The sequence below is a fragment of the Anser brachyrhynchus genome, assembly GCF_964034855.1.
Source record: "Anser brachyrhynchus genome assembly, chromosome: 4".
Lineage (NCBI taxonomy): Eukaryota > Metazoa > Chordata > Aves > Anseriformes > Anatidae > Anser > Anser brachyrhynchus.
The window spans coordinates 20,333,881-20,358,026 of NC_137698.1; the positions used below are offsets into that span (position 1 = coordinate 20,333,881).

The 24,146-nt window shown below is 41.3% G+C and overlaps 1 protein-coding gene and 2 long non-coding RNA genes across 8 annotated transcripts in view; 2 read left to right on the forward strand and 1 right to left on the reverse strand.

The window, feature by feature from the left end:
* LOC308194868 overlaps nt 1-24,146 on the reverse strand; it is a 126,085-nt gene that overhangs the window by 23,818 nt on the left and 78,121 nt on the right. For all 5 annotated transcript variants that reach the window (XR_013950949.1, XR_013950950.1, XR_013950951.1 and 2 more), the window contains 2 exons: nt 16,535-16,655; nt 2,303-2,388 (listed from right to left, as the gene is read on the reverse strand). This is a non-coding gene — a long non-coding RNA (uncharacterized lncRNA). The remainder of the gene's footprint in view (nt 1-2,302; nt 2,389-16,534; nt 16,656-24,146) is intronic.
* Nucleotides 19,466-24,146, forward strand: part of MTNR1A (melatonin receptor 1A) — a 47,724-nt gene continuing 43,043 nt past the window's right edge. Inside the window, exon 1 of the mRNA XM_080591407.1 lies at nt 19,466-19,766. Coding sequence (XP_080447533.1) covers nt 19,574-19,766 — 193 coding nt within the window. The 5' untranslated portion in view covers nt 19,466-19,573. The remainder of the gene's footprint in view (nt 19,767-24,146) is intronic.
* Nucleotides 21,244-24,146, forward strand: part of LOC308194867 — a 40,456-nt gene continuing 37,553 nt past the window's right edge. For both annotated transcript variants that reach the window (XR_013950947.1, XR_013950948.1), the window contains exon 1: nt 21,244-22,354. This is a non-coding gene — a long non-coding RNA (uncharacterized lncRNA). The remainder of the gene's footprint in view (nt 22,355-24,146) is intronic.

Consider the following 24,146-nt stretch of genomic DNA (forward strand, 5'->3'; position numbering starts at 1 on the left):
AGATTCAGAGTGGACCCCCTTGCTTTCTAAACCCCTTGAACCAAAGAGGTAAGGAGCTTAGGTGCGGCTGAATCCACTCCTAGTCCCAGACTTGGTCAACAGCATCCCAACAGGAACAAGTCACAGTGAGACCAGTACTGTTATCCATTCCTTAATCATGCTTATACATATCTGCTTTCCTACCTCCTTGTCAGGATAATAATACTAATCAAAAAAAAAAAAAAGGTTTAGGAGATACAGAGATTTACCTCTTGGTGAGTTCATCATTGCGTTCCACCACATAACTGCTGGCTCACTTCGCTTCTTCAAGTCAAGCCCCAAAGCCATTCAGCTCCTTGCCTTGCAGCACTCCCAAATCACACACAACTACAGCAAGACAAAAAGCCCTTCTGCAGCAGGACCTACCCCCCAACAGACCTTTTCCTCTGCTCTACCTGTTTCTAAGTCAAGGCCTCAACCCTCCCCACAGCTGTGCCTCATAACCTTAATCCTACCCAGCCCTCAGGTGCAGCCCAGAGCACCTAAGATGCCAACTCTTATTAACCCCCTACATACCTATAAGCAGCATTTAGCACATACCTTCAAGGAAGAAAAAAAAATTCACCAGGGATCTGAAGAAACATTGATGAAGAAGGAAAAAAAAAAACACAACACCCTTCAGGGTCTTGTGTGTTCAGTAGATAAAAGTTTAAAACGAAAGACATAACAGTCCTTTTATCGCTAAGACTGTGCAAAAACAGCTCAGAAGCAATTGTAAATCCAAAGTGCAGTCCTCTGTTTTACTAGTCACCTGACCAGACAAAAGTTTATGTCAAAATGGGACAGATTAATTTCCCTCTTCCAAATGTATGTGCTGCAGTCTGCCTAAAGCCTCCATACGCTTCCTTCAACCATGATTCCATGGTTTGAATTCCCACCCTGGCTAATCCGTGTTGAACGTGTTCCTCTTGCCATTGTATATTTGTAGTCTTCACAGAACAATGAGCAACATTACATTATCCTTGAAGAGTTATCATTTTTCCCCCAGCAAATCCTCTTGTTAGGCTCATCTAGCTTGTTAAATAAATTCTCTTCCTACATTTACTTCGTATGAATTTAGGACAACAATAACTACATTTTCCAACACATTTTTTGTTTGTTTAGAGTTCCCTTAAATTGTTCACCTTCCTTCTCACTGACTCACCACCATATACACTGGCTTTTATCATCAGGTTGAAAGTTCAACATTTTCTAGTTCTCTGGCAGCTAACAAATCTCAGCAACCTTAGTATCAACTCTCTTACAACTGATTTAACTTCTAAAACACATGGTTCATTGGTTTTAACAACATATTTTTTCTTTCGCACCAAATACATTGTACCATTCCACATGACACCAAATGCAGAACAGTTTTCCTGAAATAGCAATCTAGTAGTTATAAAAAGGCAGTATTTGGATAGTATGTTCTCTGAGGTGGTTGCTTCATTTATAAAACATAAAATATTACATAACATATTTCTGTTGTTTTTACCTCCCCAAAAGTGAATATTTCTTACTTATGATGCCATTTCGCTGGTCTGTAATAGCTTTTTTGTTCATTTCATTTTTAAATATGTTCTGTTGCTCAGTGAGAGGCATCTCAGGATGTGCTTTGCTCTTTGCTTTAATTGCTAATGTGCTGTATCATCATGAAGTATATCCATTTTCTGTATTGCAATAGCACCCTTACGGGTGCACAGAGAATATATATGTAAAGGCAGAAAATTACCTTGAAAAGCAAATACAAAGATAGAGCTGGAGGAAAGGCTATGCTGAAGAGAAGGTCCACTTACAGGAATCACAGCGTGATATAGAAACACAGAATGGTTTGAGCTGGGGGTGGATCTTAAAGATCATCTAGTTCCAGCCCCCCTACCAGGTAACTAACAAAAAACAAAGCACAAGTACAGCTCTGGATGTGCCATCAAAAACACATGGGTCACCCTGCCACCAAATGTACTCAGTGCACCATGCTAGAGCATCAGTCAGCCTCCACCAGCATAAACTGTCTCTGCTGCCCTTCCCCTTACTTCTCAGTGCTAATTCCAACTCATGACCTTTCCATTACCTTGTGCTCATACAACCTTCAGCAACATGATGAACACGACCAAGGAGTTTATGTGAGACAGTAGTTGAACTTACCAACAAAAAGTACTCAGTTTCCATTGGGAAATTCCTGTTTTCCCTTGTGATGAACATCATCATCTTTGTGGCACTCTCTAAAACAGTGACACATTGCTATCCCATCTTGTAACCCACAAAGATTTTGGAAATATTTTCCTACCTTTCTTATGTATCTGATTAGCAGAGATGCATTCTCTTCTCAACACTACCTCATTCCAAGCACTTCTTCCTCCTTCAAACTTGTAACTAATGAGAGGTCTTTGTCACATTCTTCTACTGTGGAAGAAAAGATGTATTCTTCCACCTTGCACATAACATCTGCAAAATATCAGTTGCTTCACCACAGTCAAATCTGAATTTACATGCACTTTCTTTGCAAGATAATAGATCCCTATCCTGTGACATGAGGCCCATGACAGGAAAGATCAGTTTATAAAACATCATACAGGGTGATCATCAGTTCCTCTTTTCATTTGATCCTCATACAGTCATTTGCTCCTAACTATAGCAAGACATTAGGGCGCTCTAGGCAAATAGACTGAATGTCTCCTACAGACTTCATTCCTTCCAGCACACAGCCGTGTCCATCCACATCCTTTTCCTTACTCACCAGGCTCCTTCCACCACTACTGCTGCCTGCTTAGCCCGTCTTTTTATACATGCAGATATCCAACCTGCAGCAGGCACAGTAACATGCAGATATCCAACCTGAGCAGCAGGTACAGTAACAGCATCGACCCCACAAGATTCAGGAGTGTATTTGCTGGCTTTGGCACTTCTCACAGACAAGCACCTGACCTGGATACCCTTCCCTCCTAAGCCTCTGCTACCTGGGCATTAACACTTCCCATTGTGAATTCACATCAGCTTATGTCTGCTTTGCAGACAGCTACATGTTCTGGAAGGTATCAGAAGGAACTGAGTGTTTCACAAGATAAATGAAACAGTACTATTTTTAATAAATATGTATAATGATTTTTTTCTGAGACCCAATTACTGTGTGGCAATTGTATTCACCAGAAGACAAAACCTTATTTCCATTATAAGAGGACTGAAAAACTAAGAAGGCAATACAAGTTATTTGTCTTTATGGACTCTTATAACTACAAGCTGCCATTCATAAATGCTAAGACTGCATCAGTTCTGCAAGCAGACTGAAAAAGAAAAAGTGTACTGGTGTTGTCCAGTTAATAATATACCTATGACCTCAAAGTATTCATGTTAACAGTCACCTATAGCAACATACACCTCGTTATACAAAAAGCAATTTAAGAGAAGCATACAAACAACCTTGCTAACAGAAACAGTGTTTTTTCTAGGACATATCACAATAAGGTTAAGGCTCAGTTTAAAGATTCTTCTTAAACATTGTAGCGCTTATTGATCTAAGCTTTTAGGTTCATCTGCTGTACATTTCAATTTCCCCGAGCCCTGGTGGAAAATGTAAGCCTAATAACATACAGGGTAATAAGGAATAGAAATGGTCTCTTATTGATTAAATACATTTATACCAGATTCATCTCCCTGATTTTGCTGTTTGTGTGACTTTAGGCAGCTAAGTCACGTAACTGATCCATCAGGTCCTTTATCCACAGTTCCTTGAGTCATCCATTTTCTTTCTTTCTTTTCAGGACCTCAGTAATGTCTAACTACAATAGCTGTCTGGGATTAAATGCCTAAATGTCTCTGGCATTTAAACTGCCTAACATCCAAAATGTGTTTTCAAATATCATTTACTATTCTCTATATGCTATACTCAGTATATTGTATTCATTTCTCATCTCCAATGTCAAAGTCAAAGAAGATGTGCTTTTCTGTTGCTGGGTCTCCAAAAGGACAATTCTGAAGCTATGGTTGCCCTTTAAGGATTATACAGAAAAAAAATAAATTAAAAATGAGTCACCCTTGAAAAAAGAAGAAGAGCAGAAAAACAGGTTCAGAGGTCAGTGGTAGAAAATAAAAGATAACACATGTATGTGGTGATGAAATGTACTCTAAGAAAGACAGCAGAGCAAAAATATTTGCCACCCTTTGCTTTGAAGAACTAGTTCCCATACTCTTTAACTAACCCATTTCTAGTGCATGAAGTGAGGAGCTCAGCCCGAACAATCTCTCCTCTTCCTACCTTCTCTCTCACAACGCCTCTTACACCCAGGTCCCCAGCAAGCGCCAGGCCCTACACCCTGCTCTGTATAGCCCTGGGCTTTCCTTCTACTTACTAGCCTCAAGTATACATCCAAAACTCTGTTGCACTCTCTGTTCTTTTTGCTCAAATTCTTTCACTTCTGGGTGGAATTTAAGGAAAACTACCACACAAAACAATAAAAATCTCTTCCTCCCCCCACTCTGCTGTATTATCTAGTGCAGACAGTAGGTTATGTATTCTTCCTCCTCTTCCTTTTTTTTTTTTTTCTCCTTTCTCCAGCAGACTGGAAATTCACATTATCATCTTCATTATAAGTTTTGATTCCGCTACACTGAAGTTCACCTTGTGCTTCAATGACAACATATTTTCTGGGCTGCTTCCTCCAACTTGTCTCTGAAATAAATCACTAGTGAAACTAAAGCACACACTGCATGCTCATTAAAGGCAGTGGCACATATACACCTGACACGATAATGCAAATGCAGGTTAATCTGAACAAAGTTACACAGAGCAGAGATATTTAATATCTGGTGACTCAGTGAGAAAGACTGACTTTTCAAGAGTGCAGCTTCACCAACAGCACTAGAAATTGCCTATCACCAGTGGAAAAGTATGTTTATGATATCACATATGATCACATTTATCCCATATATATCACATATTTATGATATATATAAATTATGATATTTAATCATCTAAATCTAGGTTGTCTTTCCTATGTAGAGAGCAAAAATAAGGCACAGTTAATCTCTGTACTCACCACTGCTGGGTAGATGGACAAGGAAAACATAACAGTTTTGCCTGGCTATTTTCCGTTTGGCCTTTCTGCACTCCACGGTAGGAGTGGTCCTTACAGATAGCAATTGCTGCTACTGCAAAAGCCTTATGGGGAAGAAAGTAAAAAGTCTCTGCTCTCTTACCTATGTGCTATTCACATTTCAGTCCCAGTTCCATGATGTGGTAGCCAATTCCATCAGACTTATTGGCATTCTGTGTACTGAATTCACTAGGTTGGAAGCAGAGATTATACTTAACACACACAGGCTTCTGGTTTCCAGGATATTAAAATAAAATAAAATAAAATAAATAAAATAAAATAAAACAAAACAAAATAAAGGTTTTACTCCTTTTTCTCCATTACTTCCTACAGGCAGTTTTATCTATCTGCAAGTAAAAGGATGACAATCACTGAATGGGTAACAGCAAAATTTGGAAAGGAATTTTCTTACGAGCAGATCACATTACAGATGATAAAAGCCACCAAAACAGTCATAAGCACTGTGATATTGATTGTGCTTAATTTTCTGCAACTCTCAATATACCTGTAGTCATGGAAAAGGTATGCATCAACTAAATAACAGTATTCATAACGGTGCTGAGGTATCTTATGAGACAGTCATTCAAAACACTGCTCTATTTAAACTATTGCTGTGTTTCTCTTGTTAAAAATTTCCAAATATCACAAGTGTTCTGGTGGTCCCTACACTAAGGTAGCTCAGTGCTACCCAGTGAGCTTTCTTAGCGATTGCTGGCACATCAGCAGTGCTGACAAAAAGATTACTAACGGTGCAGAAGGCAAACGCGGAGTGAACTAAGCCTGACACTTGTTTTATGTGAACCGTGCCACAGAGATACATCAAACTGAGGATTATGAACATTAGTAAACAATAGCAAAATCTTAGCCTCTAAATTAGTGCACATTTTTGTATCTTAGCAAAAACAGACATGGAAGATGTGTACTTTCAACTGGTAATAATTTATCTCAAGGAGCCAATCAGTAAGAGACAAAAAGTATCTTTTTACTAGCTATGGATCTTCCTAGCAATTTTCTTTGTACTGACATTGCAGATAATTAAAACAGATTACTGTGTTTTCATTATTTTACTTATCTGGGTTACTTTGTGTCAAACAAAACTCTTCATAAAGCATATGCTGGTCCCAAGTAATATCACTGACCCCAAAGCCTGAATGACCCAGTGTGAAAAGAATCAAAGTGAGAGATTCAAACAAATAATTCATCTTGTATGATAGAAGAATGAGTTCTTCATAAGCATGGTCAGTGCACAACAACTGACATATCTCCATATGGTGGGTCAGCCTGTTGATCCATTTTTTCATAGAGGAAATAACACACCATGCTTTGTTCCATTAACTAGAAGAAAAGCACTGATTTATTTCATATAAAACATGGAATGGTGAATACTCATCAATGGCTCAGATGGAATGAGCATAAGCAAAATGAGTCTTTTTAGAAGATGATATATTTATACAATGCCACAGCTACTGCAGTTTATAATAAGCTCCAGGGTTTAATACCACTGAAGTGTTATTATGTATTTCCCCCTTTTCTTTGATACCATATTACTAATAAATTCATAATGTAACTTTGGAAATCTCATTCTCTGCTGATGGCTCTATATAGTTTCTTCATCTCTTACACAAACAATACAATCAGCCTCCAATCATTAGTATCGACTCCTTGCACTGTCGTACTACAGACCAGCTCCCCATACATAAATATGAGGATGTCACAGGAATCAGTCAAATGTCAGTCACCCATTTGCACCAACGAAATTGCAAATTTGTTCAAAAAATAAATCCAAAGAACCTCTGCAGCTAAGAAATCACAATGATATAACTACTACAAAACTGTGCTATGAAATTCTCTGGAAGTGAACACAACACTGCCTTCGGTACTAATTCAGGCATAGTCCATAAAGTCAATGCATGTCATGTGTGGTATCGTAGCCACAGCATTTAGTCAATGTCTCAGACTACACAAAAAGTACTTGACAACTTTACATGATGGTTTCCTAACTCTAGATATGAAATTAAACCTAAAAGCAATACATCCCTCCATAGACACAGTCAAAAGTATATGGGAATTGATACATGGGAAAAGATTTCAGCTTTAGAGAACAATATCCCTTCAGTGGACCTGGTAGTACATCACCACTGAAATTAATCAGTCATGTCAACGAAGTAACTGTAGATATAATCAACATAATTGAAATTGATGGTGATAAAAGAACACTGCCTATCATATAATTTAACCCAGCACAGATTATTTGTGAATAAAACCTCTTCATTTTCATATTTTAGTTATTGCTGCAGATTTTTTCATAGCTGAAGACTCAGAAAGTCAAAACTCGGATATGATGAAAGAGGTATTACAAAAATGACCAAATAATTCACCAAATTTATACTGCTCATACAAAATGTTAGAGTAGTCTTAAGCCTCTAAGCCACACCAGCTTCCTTGAAATAGATGATGAATAAATACTAACAACAATAAGCCTTTGATTAGGCTGGTCACCAAAAAGTGAGATACTATAACTGAGTGTTACATACTCAGTGTGAAGATTTTTAACACACACTATAATTACTCAAAAAGGAACTAGAATATATTTGAGACCCTCATTTGGTGGCTATATAGAGTTTCAGAACCTGCCAACAGAAGCAGAGCTCAGCTGTACCCGATGAGCAAAGCAGGTGGACATCCTTAACATCAGCTAAAAGGCTGGCTGTAAATCTTCATAACAAAATAGGGTACAAAGAAAAACAAGTTTTTGAAGGTGGGAAGCATTAAAACAAATTCAATTGTCCTAGGGAATTTTGCTTTATTGAGATTTTCATTAATACCAACCAGTTCACAGTGTCCTATGTAACATAGCTATTACAAGCTCTTGTTTGCAGCACAGATTTTATTAAAGTGACTAGATCATGATTTTCTTTCTTTTAAGTGGATTTTTCTGACTTGACTTTACTAATGACTTTAGTGAGGTTGCTGCTGCTGTGCTTGAAGCAGATGGAGTGGCATAGGAATTGCAGCATGGTGGACAATGGGATTTGTCACGCATACATGTTTTGGCTCCTTTAAATGTCATAGAAGAAGCTGAATTCAGAAGCTCCTTTGTGTCTACATGTGCTGAAGTATACATGTTAAATAAATCAGCTGAGGCAAAAGGGGAAATAGAGGAAAAGTAATTAGAAATGGTGTTAGAATTAGGAAGAAGATATTTTCAGATCCTTGTTGCTACTTCAACTGGAGCTGCTCACGTTTGACTAAGAGTGTTACATCCGTAGCAAATGTTGCTAAGGCAGAAAACAGAGGATGTTAGGGACTCATCACCCAAAACAGGCTTGCCAAGAAGCTTGTTCTAGAAATTTAGCTTCAGTGGGACTGACTCATTTTTTGGGTAGGAGAAATCCAGACAAATTTGCTGACCAATATCTACTTGCAGAGGATTAAAGTTCAGGACTTTCCCATTTAGAGGTCATATCATGATTGTAACACATTTCATTCTTGCCATTGTCTTCTTAAATAATTTGAGTGCATTAATTATGCTTGCAAAAGAGAAACCCATGCTCTACTCACTTTCCTCTAGGCATAGTTTACAGAGGCCCACAGCACTTTTTCTACTTCAGATGTGACCATGAACAACAGCAGTTAACTGTAGGTCATCTAGTCACATTTGCAAGAACAGAATCTTGTCCATGTTCTGTAGTCACATAATAGTCATTATTGTGCCCACAGCCTCCTTGATACTGGAATATTCAAACACATACCAAACACCAATTTGAGATATGCTAAATTCAATAGTTTGCCAAAATAATATATTAGTAGTCAATCAGCACATTTGAGAAACAACTATTTATAGGGGTGGGGAAATAATAATAATAATTAAAAAAAAGAGCCAAATGAGATATATAGGATTTATCTTGCATAGAGTAAAGTAAACCATGAATGCAGCCAGCTACTGCTTTCATCATAAACTTGCACTCAACAAGGCCAGTAGCACCTGCTAACCAGCACAGTCTAGGTCCTTCAAAAGCTTGTGTTTTGTGCCTGCACACACTTGCTTCAATACATCTTTATGCTGCTGTAATGCTAATTGAAATGTGCCTGCACATAGCTAATACCACACCTTCCCTTGCTGATTAGCTATTTGCAGCTCAGTTTCAAAGCCTGTCTTTGACGTTTTACAGATGCTTCTCTTCTCTTATTTTGCCTTCCTTTGCTCAGTATTCATCAGTAATCTGAAACTAAAATAGTTCATAAAATTTTACTGATAGGCAGGTGCACAGCATCTAAGTGTAATATTAAAAAAAAAAAGTGAAGAAATTATACAGATACTCTTGAGATGAAACAGACATTTCCTTAGAGATGGGGGAGTAAAACACACTAGACAATTGAGTTTCCAGTAGTGCAGCTGTGAGCACTTATGCTTGTTTTTGCTGTAAGCTGAAACCACTTATCTCATCATCAAAATAAGTAGTTTGTCTTTATTTTGGGTTGTTGTTAAGTTTTTTATTTGTCTGATTAGTATTTTTTTCATTTGAGCTTCATGTCCTCAAAGAAAGCACGGTCTTAATCCCCAAGGAGTAAAATCAAATTAGAACTCAGTTAAGGGAAAAAGAGTCTCACAGGGTATAGATGCAATAAGGAAGTTGTGATTATATATTACTTTTCACAAAGTACAGGCAAAACTGACATTTTTACTAGTCCTTACTAAAGCTAAATTTTTACTGAATTGAAGGTTTGCTGTATGTTTTGGATTTTGAATAAGATGAAGGAATAACTAAAAGCTCAACTAAACATCCTGGTTTGACCTTGTTTGTGTCATAGTCAAACACAAAGATCTCAAAATGTAATAGAGAAGATATATAATTATTTACATTTTACTAATGGAAGGCTAAGGTATGCAGAGACCGAGTGACTTGTCCTGCACAATAGAGTGTCAGGCTAAAACAAGACCTGAGCTAAGGTTTTTTATATCCTTAGTATGATGCTGTAGCCTCTTTGATATTGGCATATTCAACCCATCCCAAGCACCAATTTGAGATATGCTGAATTCAATAGTATGCCAAAATAAAATATTAGCACTCATTATTAGCACATTTGAGAAACATTTCTTTATAGCAATACAAACCAAATGGAATATGTAGGGCTGGAGTCGGGGGGGGGGGGGGGGGGGGGGGGGAGGAGGACTTTTAGCTTATTTCCTTAGGAAATAAGGCTTATGCAAAGATGTATTACATCTCTCCCTGACATTACCTCCTTTACCAATTTCAAATAAAATGGCACTTTCTATGAGTTTTAAGCAACACAAAAGCTGGGAAGACAGCATACGTAAAGGGAGATGATTAATATACTTGGTTTTCCTGCAGTTTTATGCGTGACCTCCAATTAGCCACAACTCTAGTGCTTCTTATCCATCTGGAGTGTCACAGGGCACAGAAGGAAGATGAGAACAGCTTACTGGAAGCTTATTGGACTTACAAGTCTGTGGGAAACCAAGCTCCATTAGTTTTGCTGCTCATGTAATAGCTTGATTTTTATTCAATACTATCTCTGAATAGTGTCCACATTTAAATTCACACAAAAGCAAAGAAGATTTAGTGTAGGAAAATCTTCACAACAATAAGGATAATTGGGTATTGTATTCAATGCCATGTGAACACTACAAGGCATCCATCACCATATGGAAGAGTAAGTTAGAAAGTAATGCAGGAATCAATTAGGTTTACTCTGTCACAGGGTAGTGGAATACATCAGATAATTTCTTAGCAATTCTCCTAAGCCAGTTCTCCTTGATAAAAATAAAATAAAATTCTGGTCACAAATGGCATGTTTTATGCACAGTTAGGTGCTGGAAAAAAAACACCCTACAAACAAAACTCGGATGGAATTGTTTTGACTGAATTGTTTTTACTGAAGCATCTATGATTTCACAGGCAATGACAAGGGACTACTTGTGGACTTTTACTTCTAAAATAATATCCATTCAATAGATCTTTTGCATCTGGATTCTTTGCATGGGCAAAATATTCTCCATTTATCCTATCCTTTTGCTTCAGTTACTTTTTTTTTTTTTTAATTCTAAGTGTAGCAAAGCTCTTCTTATATTTAGACGCTTCTAAGTTTGTGTCTTTACCTTGAACTAATAATCTCTTTCAGTTCTTCCCATAAGAAAGAGGCCTGCTTATTCTCCTCAGTGACATAATGAGGAGCCAGAATCTACTGTAATTCTGCAAAATTTACATGCTGGTCATGTGTTATCCGTATTACACTTGGTCTGTTGTCATTCTTTTAAATAATGGCCTCAGACCAGGATTCCCCTCCTCTCCAAGAAACTAAGTGTATTGTACTTGAAAACATTAATTAAAAAGTAATTACTATCCATTTGTAGTAATTGTTATTGGTAAAAAATTACAACAATTACATATAATAGGATGCTAAATAAGCAAAAATTCAGAAAGCTTAATTTTAAAAAGTGCTACCACAGAAAATGGGCTTACTACAAGTTATCCAAATCAATCAAACTAAAATTAAATCGAATGCTCAGTCATGAAAGAATATTACATTTGAAGAAAAATACCAAGCATTAAACAAAATGCAGGCATTAATTGCTCGATTTAGGCTTAATTATTCATAGAATTCCCGTATTGCCATTATGACTTTAACTTCCCAAAGTCACTATTTCCATCTCCCCAGCTAATGAAACTGATGAAGACCTGAAACGTTTGTGTTACACAGTGCAGATATGCTCTTGCTTGCTATTCACTATTTGTGGCACAATGTGCCCACTGTGTAGCATGTGGTAGACTGTCTGTTTTTGAGAAGTCAGTGGCTTCAACAGGAAGACAATCAGCCTGGGACTGGAACTTCAGAGTTTAGAAGAAGGCCCCAGCTTGCTGTTTTGCTCATCATTCCCTCTAACAAAGCCTAAAAGACCCACTAGGAATACTGAAGGCAAATCCGTGCAAAACTTGATCCTTTGGGCACTAAACACCTTGAGAAAACAGAATGATTTCTGTTTCACTCATTTCAGTAAGTTGTCTTGGGGGTGCTTCCAGTTTTTAATGGAGTTTATCAGAGATCAGGGAGAAAGTCTTTCTGGATGTGTCATCTCCTTTTTTTTTTATGGTGACAATAACTTCCAAAAATGTTCATCTATCTTTTCCTATAGATCTAGGAAGAAAAACACTGGGAGTCAGAATAGGTATTTTTCCAAATGCAAGAAAATATGAAGTGAAAAGCTACAAAAATGAATGATATTACAAAGAAAATGAAGATGACTGCCTTAAATGTTAACCAAATCCAACAGAACAGTTTGCATTTAAAGTGTTATAGCATGGAAAATTTAATGAGTCTGGTAACGAGTACAGTGCAAACTTCAGAATTCCAGTTTCTGAGCCCAAACTTATTTATACATCCTGAACATTTGAGAGAGATTAAAAAAAAAAAAAAAGAATAAAAATGGGGGCTATAAAGTAAATTGCCTACGGATTGTGTGAGATTTTAATTTAAGTGTTTCTTCTTTTTCCCAATAGTATGCAGCAAAGAAAATGCATAGACAGAGTGCAACTCCTAAATCTGAGAAACCCTCACCTCTTGCTGAGACATGAAAAAGGTTTAATATGTGCTGTGAAAGCCAAAGATAATTAAGAAAATATCCATTAACAATTTGGTTACGCTTATCCCATGAACAAGCAATTTCTTAAGTTTTTGTATAACTTAGTTTCAAAAGCTCTGAAATAATTCTACAGCTGTAAAAAAAAAAACATGCTAATGCATCCTCTGAAGAAGTAGAGGTCATTTGTAAGTAAATACCTCTGTTTTCTCACCCCAGGCTGAGGCTTCAAGGATGGAAGTGAAATGAAACAACTGAAGTGCAGAAATTATATTGTAGGGTCAGACTGATTCAAAAGTGAAGAGAATTTCTCCATGGGAAAGCACAAGGATAGGAACAAAGTTGGGCAAACTGGATTCCTCAGAAAGAGAACAGAGATGCGTAGAAGGAGACAGAATCATAGAATATCCCGAGTTGGAAGGGACCCATAAGGATCATCAAGTCCAACTCCTGGCACCACACAGGTCTGCCCAAAAGTTTAGACCATGTGACCAAGTGCACAGTCCAAAAGCTTCTTAAATTCAGACAGGCTCGGTGCAGTGACCACTTCACTGGGGAGCCTGTTCCAGTGTGCAACCACCCTCTCAGTGAAGAACCTCTTCCTGAAGTCCAGCCAGTGCAGATAACATCAATTCTAAATAAAGCTGCAAGATGTTACCTGTTAGATAAGCACACATGCATGCATACGTTTTGCCATGAAGATGCCTAAGCTGGTAGATCAGACGAATACAATTAACCCTGAAGAGGATGTGTGAGAAACCACAAGATGCAGTTCATATGATCTGAATTTTTGGAACAGGCTGAACCAAGTGTGACAGAATGATGCAGTGGTGACCACTGACTTCAGTAGGGTTTTATGGCTCCCTATTGCCACCCCAGCTTTTCTCTAAACACCCATAGTAAATGAAAGAGTCTCTTCTTGCATGCCCAGAATAATATTAGCTACAATATAGCTGTCATCACACTGGCTATCCTGATTTACAGTTTCAGAAAAGACGTTGTGCTCTTACTGTGAAGGCAGAATTGCCCTCTCGCACATTCAGGTACACTAGTGGCAGAGACAGCATTCCTTTTACCTGCCTGCATTGCATCTTTCCCAGGTATAGGAAACACTTCTCAGAGCTCTTACCTGTCTCTTTGAAGAACACTGAATTTGCTTGAAAAAGAAAAGTGTTTGATTACTGAGCAATCTGAAATGTGTTGAATCCCTTCTAAAGGATTTCTGATGTTGTTTAGTCATGTGACGAAACCATCACATTTGTGGACTTTGAGATCACCTATAAGGTTGAGCAATCTTTGCTGATCCCGTGGCTTACCGTGTGACTAGGTTTTATATTGATACTTGACTCTTAACTAACTGAGGAATTACTGATACTAATAAAGATGTAGTTTGGTGCATCACATTGGGAGGAGATTAACGGGTTACAGCAGAAATTGTCATGATATTTCTTTTTGCTTATTAGTGAAGGAGTAGCAAAGACAAATAAATTAAGTGAAATGTGAAGGCAGGAAGAAAAATCAGTATAAAGAGAAGATGAGCAAATACTCAGCAGTAAGCAACTGCCAACTCAAGCAAAATGATGTGGATTCTCTAGCCTCCATTTCTTCTTATGTATTCTTTCTTCTAGGATTAAAATTTAAGTATCACTCACGGTGGTATAGAACCAGAGCAACTCAATAAAAGTTTTGTCATTTTCATAGGCAGAGAGAGAAAACTAAATCAATGTCATGACCTTTATCCTCAACTACGAACTATGTCTGAGACTCCTCTGGGTTTACTGGAGGGAAAAACAAACAAACAAATGAAAAACACCACCACACCACCTCCACACAAAATAAATAAAAAAAATAAAAAAATAAAACAAACACAAACACAAATCCAAGAAGTTATTTGTAGATTCAAGACTGAAAATGTTTTCAGAATCACTGCATAGAAGGGAGATTGTTTAAAGACCTCTTTCTTCCTTGCTTTACTGATGACATTCTAATTCAAGAAAACAGCTCAGCCTGTATTTGCTGTATTTGTAACCATGCTGATTCCTTTCTTGTGAAGTTCTGTATTATCAAGAACATTCAATACTTAGTACAGCCTCTGATGATTTCAAATCAAGCTGTCTTAGCGTTTTTCCATCAATTCTAATCACATGTGTTTCCACGTTTCTTCAAGGGCCTGTTGCCAAGCGCTCCACAGCATTGCATCATGGAATTGTTACCACTGTTTTATCAAGTTTTATTCCACCGAGTTCAGTAGAGTATTAACAGCCTAATGCTGCATATTGACTACACACATACAATCACATGTTTTTCCACTGTATTTTAACCTCCTCCTTTTCCCCGCGCTTAGCAGCCCACCCAGCCAGCTCATTCTCATCTAGCTTCATTGCAGAGACTATCAGTCCCTTCTTTTCTTCCCATTCACTTTTAACGATTTTCTTGAGCTTGAATGTATCTTCCTGCCTTTCTTTTACTGGGTGGGAACTGCACTGGCTGGATTTTGATATATGAAGTTTTATTGCAGTCAATGCTTTTTGCAGTCCCTTTCCAGTTCAGTGAATTCAAGTCAGTTAATGTATCCTCTCTTCGCCATACTTTAAACAAAAGGAAAGCCAAAGAAACCGTTGACTCAGGCTGAGAAAAGAGTCACAGAGACTTAAAGGAAACGGATGATAAAATTGCTGCTGAGAAGGAAAAACAACAAACACAACAGTAGAATATTCAAAGCTAAGTATAAAAATATGCAACTGGAAAGAATTTTATTTCCATTTTAAACTATTTTGCATGATCCACTAAAGGGAATCTGCTATCTCCCTCCTTGTTATAGGAAATATGACTTCTGTGTGGGAAAACAATACAAAACAAAACAAAACAATGTGTTTGCAGCTGGCATTTTGGTCAGCACAGTGAGAACACCAGAGAAATGGGTGAATTGGAATCAGCATGAATTTCAGAGTTGGCTAAGTAATGAAGCATTGATACAAAATATATAAGCAGACAACAGCCTTGAAGTACAAGAGTACCAGTTTACAATCTGAATGTGCAGGTGTGCTCTGGCTTTTGGTAGAACTTTAACTGCATTACAGGAGTTTTTCAACTTCTACAGTTAACGCAAGTAAATGGTACGTACCAGGATGTGTCTGGAACTGTGCCCAGAAGGCACGGCAACGGAGTGACACGTTGTCATGACACTATAAAATGTTATGGAAATCCCTATTCTTAACATTTAAAATGAAGAACTGCAGGAGGCAGAAGGCAGTCAGAAATGATAAAACAGCTCTGTTTCCTCGGCACACAAGTGCACACTGATACAGACTGCTCTGTGCCTAGCAGCCCTGATTGTTACCCACTGGGCTGTTAACATTTTGGAACAATCTAAGTTGATCAACTCTCAAAAGCAGTTGTTAGGGATCAGATAGGATCAACAGGAGACAGAGCAAAATCAAGACTACAACGCAGTCCCAAGGTTGGCCAGGAAACAAGGCCAGAGGCAGGGCTGGCAGCAGGCACACCTAACTCATAACTCAGGCAGAGACCAAGGGCCTAGGCTGGAGCTCCTTGGCCCATAGGCAGGGGGTGTAGGTGGAGGCTCAGGGTGCCCTCAGGGCCCTGACATTCCTTGTCAGGGAATAACTGCCCACAGTCTCCCAATCCTCTACTTAAACCTGCTTCACACCGTACGCCAACTCTCCCTTCTTCCAAGCACTGGCTGTATCCTAATACCAAACTTACTTCCTGATTTCATTTGTTTTTTTTCGTACCTTTCTTCATCTGTCTTATTCTGGTAGCCTTTGGCCCTGTCTGTTTGCAGCATGTTTGCAGAGACTGTACTCACCAGATCCCCATGTTTCTACTGTATCCGTCTTCCAAACTCGATTTCACTTCTCCCTGAGTGCGTCCTCAACAGGCTGTACAATTCTCAGCACAAGATTATGTTGCTCAAGTTCCATGAGTCTCTGGAAGATAGCAGTGAAGATTTTTAGGAGGTTAAACAAAATTTTGTAAGGTTATTTATGTCTAGATATTATATCTTTTGGTCAATTACCCAGACTCAGTGATGCTCTGCCATGCCCATACGTGCCTGCTCTGAGAGCAACACAAACATGTGCCGCTCTCCCAACACATCCATTCCAGATGAATAATCTGAGAACGGTTGCTGCTGCCTCGGAGCTTCTTGCCATTTCTAGCCACTATAAGCAACAAATAGGTAAATATATGGTGAATGGTGTTTGGCCTCCTTTTATTATGTTATGCTGACTTAAAGCTGCTGCAGGGGGGAAAAAGGTTGATTCACTAAAATCTGGTTCTGATCGTTGTTTGCTTTGCTGTTTACTGTGAAGTTAATCCTGATTTATACAATTATAACAGGGGGTGACTGTCCTAGTAACTTGCTTGTTCTCATGCATTGATCATTTCCATGCTATGTTAATGTAAAACATAATTTAACTTACTTATACATTAAAGATGCATATTGGACAAAAAAAAAAAAAAGCATAGAAAATGTGAGAAAAGAGAGACTAGCCCCAGAGGGTATCACAGACAGTACCAGACGAATGGCCTCCAAGACTGACTGAAATAGTGATTGGTGTGAACTAGCCTGACGGTGCTAGATCTGTTCCTCTGCAGTTTCCAGAGCCTGAGCACTTGGGTGGCACCTTGAAGTGTCTAACTCTCTAAAGTGCGAGTAAACACCTGTACAACCTCAAGGAGCAGCACAGTTTCTAGGACGAGACGTCTCTGTCAAGGTGAGGGAAGGCCAGCCCAGGAAGAGTGGGAAGCCTTGCTGGAGTGTGACCCGCTCATGGTCAGTTCCCACTCTTCTGGAAGCAAAGTGAGCACACAGAGGGATCTATAGCCCCCAAATGGGATAAACAGCACAAGGGTCCCCAGGGTGTCTTTGTGTCACCCTTAGCTCCCACACAGTTTTCTGACAGGACCTCCCCAGCTCCCTTTCGGGTGCCACCTTCCCTAAGCACTGCTCTCACCAGCACAAGCGGCCCTTGGGCCCTGTGTGCTCTTCTGGCACAAGCCAGTGGGAGCGATGGCTCTGCCTCCCTGGGGGTCTCAGCTGCAGACATGTGGCCGAGCATCCCGGCAACGAGACAAAGGACAGCAGCTCCCTCGTGGTCCAGATTCCCTTTTTTTGTAGCTAAATCCTGGGCTGGTCCTAACCTTCACTCTACCTTCTGGTTAAAAATATCTGACCTTGTGAAACTTCCCAGCTCTCTCTGGGCTGTCCCTCCCTGCCCTGTGAAACACCCATTGAGGTCTGCTGAGAACCAGGTAGCTTTGTCTGCTTCCACGTGTGCCTGCCCTCGACCTGACGGCCCCTGCTACTGGCTCCCCCTAATTTTAATCTTCTCCCCCAGCTTGATAACCTATTTTCTTGTGCCTACAAGGACACACAGACTCACTTTTCATTGTCTGCTGGAACACCTGCAGGGGGTGGGGGGCACAGTGTGTGCTCACTCCCCCAGCCAAGGGCTGCTCTCTATTTCCAGTGATGGGTTTTGTTCTCCTGGGAGCAACTGGAGGGACTGCCTGCAGTGCCCACATGTCCCTCTGCGTCTGCTGTTCGTGAGGGGTCGGGGGATGCCGGAATATTGGGAATTTTAAGTCAGAAAGTGATGAAGTAAATCAGCGCTCCCCCACGGCAACAAAATGCTCTCATGCAGAAGCTGATGGTCTCCGGGCCCTGCACGCAGGGGTCAGTCCTGTGGGGGGGAAGCGCGGCCGCCGGCAGCCCCGAGGTGTGAGCTGCACCAGCCGATGCTATTTCTGCCGAGGTCTCCTGGGCAGGGGCAGGGCCGAGGGGTGAAAAACCCGCAATAGAGCTTTTTAACCGCTCATGATGATGGCTTTAATTAGCCGCCACCTAGAACTGCCGTTAGAGCTATGAAATTGTAAAAGCCGGGTGGTTAAGCGCAGGTCGCGGTACCTGAGTCGGTAGCGGTGGCAGCAGACGCGCAGAGCCCCGCGGATCACCGCAGAGCCCCGGGGACCCCCGCAGAGCTGCTCCTTGAGCCCGGCAGCGCCCCGGCTCCCCGGGGAGCCCCCTCCTCCCCGGGAGCCGGGCCCCCACTGCGGGCTCCCCAGCCCCCTCCCCGAGTTTTCAGGTGCCCCCAGCCGCCCGATAAATGTTTGGAGCAGGGTTTCGATACCCGCTGATGCCCCGCGGCCGCCAGAGCCACTCGCACAACCCGCGCTCGGCAGAGCACGACGTGAAGCCAGCTCCGCTGCTGCCTTGAATGGGAGCGTAATTCCCACGGCCGGCTGGCTCAGATATTTGGCACGGGTCCTCCTCACGGCTGGGCGCTGGCTCCCCCGTTCCTCTGCGCTGCTCTTGGGGAGCGGCTGAGCCCGGCCGGCGGGGGCCGCCGGGACGGGGGCCGCCGGGACGGGGGCTGCCGGGACGGGGGCTGCCGGGACGGGGGCTGCTGCTCCCCGGCCGCTCCCCAGGCTCCGAACACGGCCGCAGGCGCTGCGAGCCGCGGGCAGCACCCCGAACCCCCTCCCCGCCGCGCCGCCGGGCTGAATGGAGCGGGGCCGGGCGGGACGCGCGCCGTGTGAATGACGGCCGATGAATGACGAGGAACCAATGAATGAATGAACGGGGGCGGGAGGGCCGGGCGCCGCGGGGGGGCGCTGTGACGCCGCCGCCCGGCAGCCCCCGGCCGCGTTCGTGCGTGAGTGGGCGGGGCCGGGCGGGGCGGGGCGGGGCCGGGCGGGGCTGGCGCTCTGAAAGCTTCCCGCCAGGGCACGCGCCTGTTTAGCAGCAGTTTCCCGCCACCACCGTTCCCGCCACCTGCGTGGAGCCCCCGGCGCCGGCGGGAGGGAGCCGGCCCCGCGCGGCCCGGCCCGGCCCCGGGGCAGGATGCGAGCGAACGGCTCCGTCCTGAACGGCTCCGTCCTGCCGCGGGACCCGCCGGCCGAGGACGCCCCGCGCCGCCCGCCCTGGGTCACCTCCACCTTGGCCGCCATCCTCATCTTCACCATCGTGGTGGACCTGCTGGGGAACCTGCTGGTCGTCCTCTCCGTGTACCGCAACAAGAAGCTGCGGAACGCAGGTAAGCCTCGCCGGGGCGACGAGCTGGCTCCGGGAGCTCCTCGGGCTCCCCCCGCGCTGCGGTGGCGGGGTGGCTGTGGGTATTTTTAGCGCCCGCCGCCGCCTCGTGGTGCTATTCTTAGCTCCCACCTCGGGAGGGAGGAAGAAGGGAGTCTCCGAGGGTGGCATTTAGAGCGGTGCTAGAGGTGCTGCTGGGGCACGGTGCGACTTCGCGTGATGGGTGCTGGGCTTCTGGGTGAGCTGCTTTCAGGTAGAGAAAGGTCTCAGGTGATAAATACCTGCGGTGAGAGCTTCAGAGCCAGCCACACGTTAAATTATAGATGCTGCAGGATTCAGAATAAAAAGACACTTGTTTCACATGCTTTATCTCCTACTTGCTATTTCTTTTGGGACATGGAGACAGCTTGGGGTACATCCTTAATCTGTAATTTTGATGGGATAAATTCTGCAATGGTCTGTGTTAAGTAAATCCCTCTTAGCTCAAGTGCTATTGCTCCGACAGGCAGCAACTTCCTCAGATTCATTCAGCTTTATCATGGCAGGCCAGCTGCTGTGCACGTGTACCAAATCTGTGCAGCCAGCCCTGTGCATCTTTCATTGAGAGGACACAGGAGTATGTGAGGGGAGCTGGGCTGTTAATGAAAGCAGAATCTCACTCCATAGCAATTAAGATACTAGTTTTGCTTTTTTTATGACTAGCTGCCAGATTCTTTGTTATAACTTTGCTAAATTTAGTAGCTAGTGGTTTAAAATTCGTCTGAGGGGGAACTTGATCCCTGGCTTTGCTGTAAGCTGGCACAGTGAAGGTAGCCGATGCTGGACTCTGGCAACCAGTGGCATGCTTACCTTTCTGAGGTTAAGTCAGGCAATTCAAGTGATGGTACACAGTTTTATTGAGCCATCGTGGAATACCAGAGCACAGTATGAAAATGAAGACAATCTGACTTTTCCTGATGCCATTGATCTAAATTCCTGAAGCTGTGTCTTCTTGCTTTCATTGACAGAAGTTACTTTAAGTTACTTTCACTAGAGCTGGCAGTACTACAGTGTGCAGTACTGTATGGTCGAGATAAGAATCAGACTCCAAAACACCAAGGTAGCACTTGACTAACTTTGTTTCTTGTGAGATGCTCTAATGGAGAGAGGGTTGAGATGGCCATGTTACTGAGGTTATTCCAGGGAAAAGGGGTAATATTCTCCTCCCCCTTAATACAGACATACTTCAGTGCTTTGGGGGGAGGGGAGTGTTGCACTACAGACATTTCTGGTAATGAGCCTGAAATAAGTACAGTGCCTATTTTCTGGAAATGTAACACACTTGTTTGGTTCTGTGTGCATATTCAGTACTGTACATTTCACAATATTCCTCTTGAATCAAGGCACATGCTTGCTTGCTCACTCTTACTGTATTTCTCATTCTTGCCTTTTCTGTCACAGTGAACTGCAGCAAACCGGCAACAGTTATCTCCTACAGCTAGGGGAACAGAGCATTTTCCTGAACATGTTATTTTAGCCTGGAATATGAACTAGATACATACTTTCCAAAAATCCTTCATTTCAAAGTGTAGGAAACAAGTAGATACTTGGTATATGATAGGAAATTGTTTATAGCCTGCTATAGGGAAAAATAAGTAGGAAAAGTAAGTTTTAAGTTTCCTGATGAGGCAGATAAAAAATCCTTTTCCTCAAAGGAAAGATTCATATACATGGATAAAAGGAAACTCTGGGAAGAAAATAAGCCTCAAAAAGGTGTGCAGACTGTTCATGACTAATCTGGTAAAACCCCATACCTGAGCATAACTACACTTAAGTGAACGCTACTATTAATTTGGCATTGAAATAAGGAAGGCTTACTCAGGTGAGTAAACTTAGGCCACTGTTTTCTAAATAGTTACACTTAAGACTAATATTTATTGAATAGGAAGAGTTTCCTAATTTTTCATACTAATTCAGGTTATTCAGCAAGAGAGAACATTGCAAATACAAATTGTGCTTAAATCAGATTACATAACTTGCTGGTTATAAAGACAGTTACAACTTTTTACAGAGCTATAATAAGAGAAACTTCTGATTTTTACAAAAGCCTATGTTAAGTCTTTTGCTGGCACCTTTACTGAGGAAAAAAGGACACAGGATGAAAATTGCACTGGAAAAAGGTCAGGGAGGAACAGAAGATACCTCCTGAAGAAAATGTCATTGAAGACTTTCCTTTTTTGCAAGAAAGGACTAACAGAAATGAGGAATACTTATACTTTGCCAAAAAGGTGGATTTGGTGGGGGAATACATCTCGCATCTCTGTCCCACTCTATTATATACATATTTTGGAAGATTACTACAAATTGAACCAGTGGACTTATGATTAAAAAAATGCACTGGGGAATAGTAGGAAGGCATAGAAAAACCTTCTCAACAAGTGTAACCTTCTTGACAGTCAGAAGGTTAGTAAAAGACACTGATCAAAACAGGAGTCAGTATCAAAGAAGTTTGTCTCAGCAAGCGAGGAGTTTCTGATACTACAGACTCCTTCATAGTCACAAGCATGGCTTCAGTAGATGCTCTTCTAGACACAGAAGCTGATGATGCAACTGGTAGGATCCTCTTTTATTTAATGTACTTGACTTATAAGTTTCACAGTTCTCGTCTGTTTCTTTAATGGTAACTTTCCAATCTAACAAGCACCTGACACCAATTCAGTCCTGATGGGAATAGTTGTGATTTAATGCTGGATTGAATTTGGTTTATAATGTCTGATCTTTTAACTTTGAAAGAAATTTCAAGAGGAGCATTCAAGGCATAAGGATTCTAGTGCCCATATCTTGGCAGTATGTTCATGAAACTTAAACTTTAAAATTATAAGCTTTCTTTAATAATTCATTTGAAAAAGAATGAGGATAGCTCATTTTCAAGTTTGCTGTAAATCATCTTAATATTAGCAATGGAAAATGAAACATTCATAGATGAGAAATAAGGTCATTCAATAAATTTACTCTGAAATATGGAATAACCAGCTTTAGGAAAGGTAGATTAAAGAAATACTAGTAGTTTTTGTGATAAGTGAAATTTTTATTTGAAACTCTAAGCACTGGAGCTAAACGTCTCAGAAAAATGAGAAGAGATTATTCCAAGTGGTTTATGTAGGATTGTACAGATTCCTATCAGTGACTGCTAGTATCCTTATGCCTTCGCTGTTAACCATACCAAGAAAAACAATGTGTCAAGAACAAGGTGAAGGAGCAGTTCTAAGTCTTTGACTCTGAAGATTGACATTTTAATACACTAAGCTTTAAACTAATGTTTTTGCCATGGGGGGCTTGGGTATGCAGTGATTACAGGACTGGGTCATTCTTAAGGTCAATGAAGAAAGTTCAAGTGCTACTGTCCCTCTTGTTCTTCTTTGTATTCCTTTTGAAACTGGTCTGTTGGTCCAGTGGGTTGCCTTTTCCTGGGTATTTTTGTACTAAGGTCCAACTGTACCCTGATTACCCCTCCAGCAAACTTCTGTGACAGAAGGGAACCTCCAGCAGGCAAGAAGTTAGCTCCAGTAATTTCACCCTGACTCTTCTGTGTCTGTCTTGTTGGCTAACACTTGACAAAAGCTGGATATTACAGGGATTGGTGCCAAGCTGATAACTAGCACCTACTGTATCAGGGCAGAAAGCTGCATTCACACCCCACCCTCCTTCTCAGCCATCCCTGTTCTGTGCTAGATGTAGCTGGCTTTTCCCAGTTTTCTATGTTCATGGCACAAATGTTTTGTTGCTAAAACTCTAGCTTCTGGTACTGTTGAAGAACACAGAGCAAGTCTGATGTTGCTGAGGCCCCAGGGCCCTAGAAAAGTGATATGTAGCTAACTCACTAGGACTGCATGCATGCTTAATCTGAAGTGTGCTAACTACTTGGCCAAATGAAAAGGAAGAAACCAATGTTTGCAGCTGAGGCAGATTCAGCATGCATTAGGTCCAAACAGCTCTGTAAAGGAAGCTGAGTGCTCAAAGAAATTGAGCTTGAGAGTTATCTATGACTAAGTCACTGGTGGAAGAACTAAGGAACACAGCTGCTTTGTACTATTTTTCAAAAAACAGTAATTGCTAAATAGTACAGCCATCCCAGAACTGGGGAGTGCGATCCATCAGTAAGAATATTATTTTGGAGGCTTTCCAAATTGGCTTTGTTTTAAACGTGTGTACTCTGAGCAGTGTAAGAATCTGCATGAAGAGTTTTCTCAGTGCATTTTCTAGAGTATGAGTTTTCTGCTTACATTGGAACCAACTTTTGATAATCCCATTGGAGATCTCATTGAACTTTTCAGAATGACTGTTCTTGATTTTTTTTTAGTGTTCAGACAATTTTTAGTAGAGTAATGGTATTTAATAAAAATTC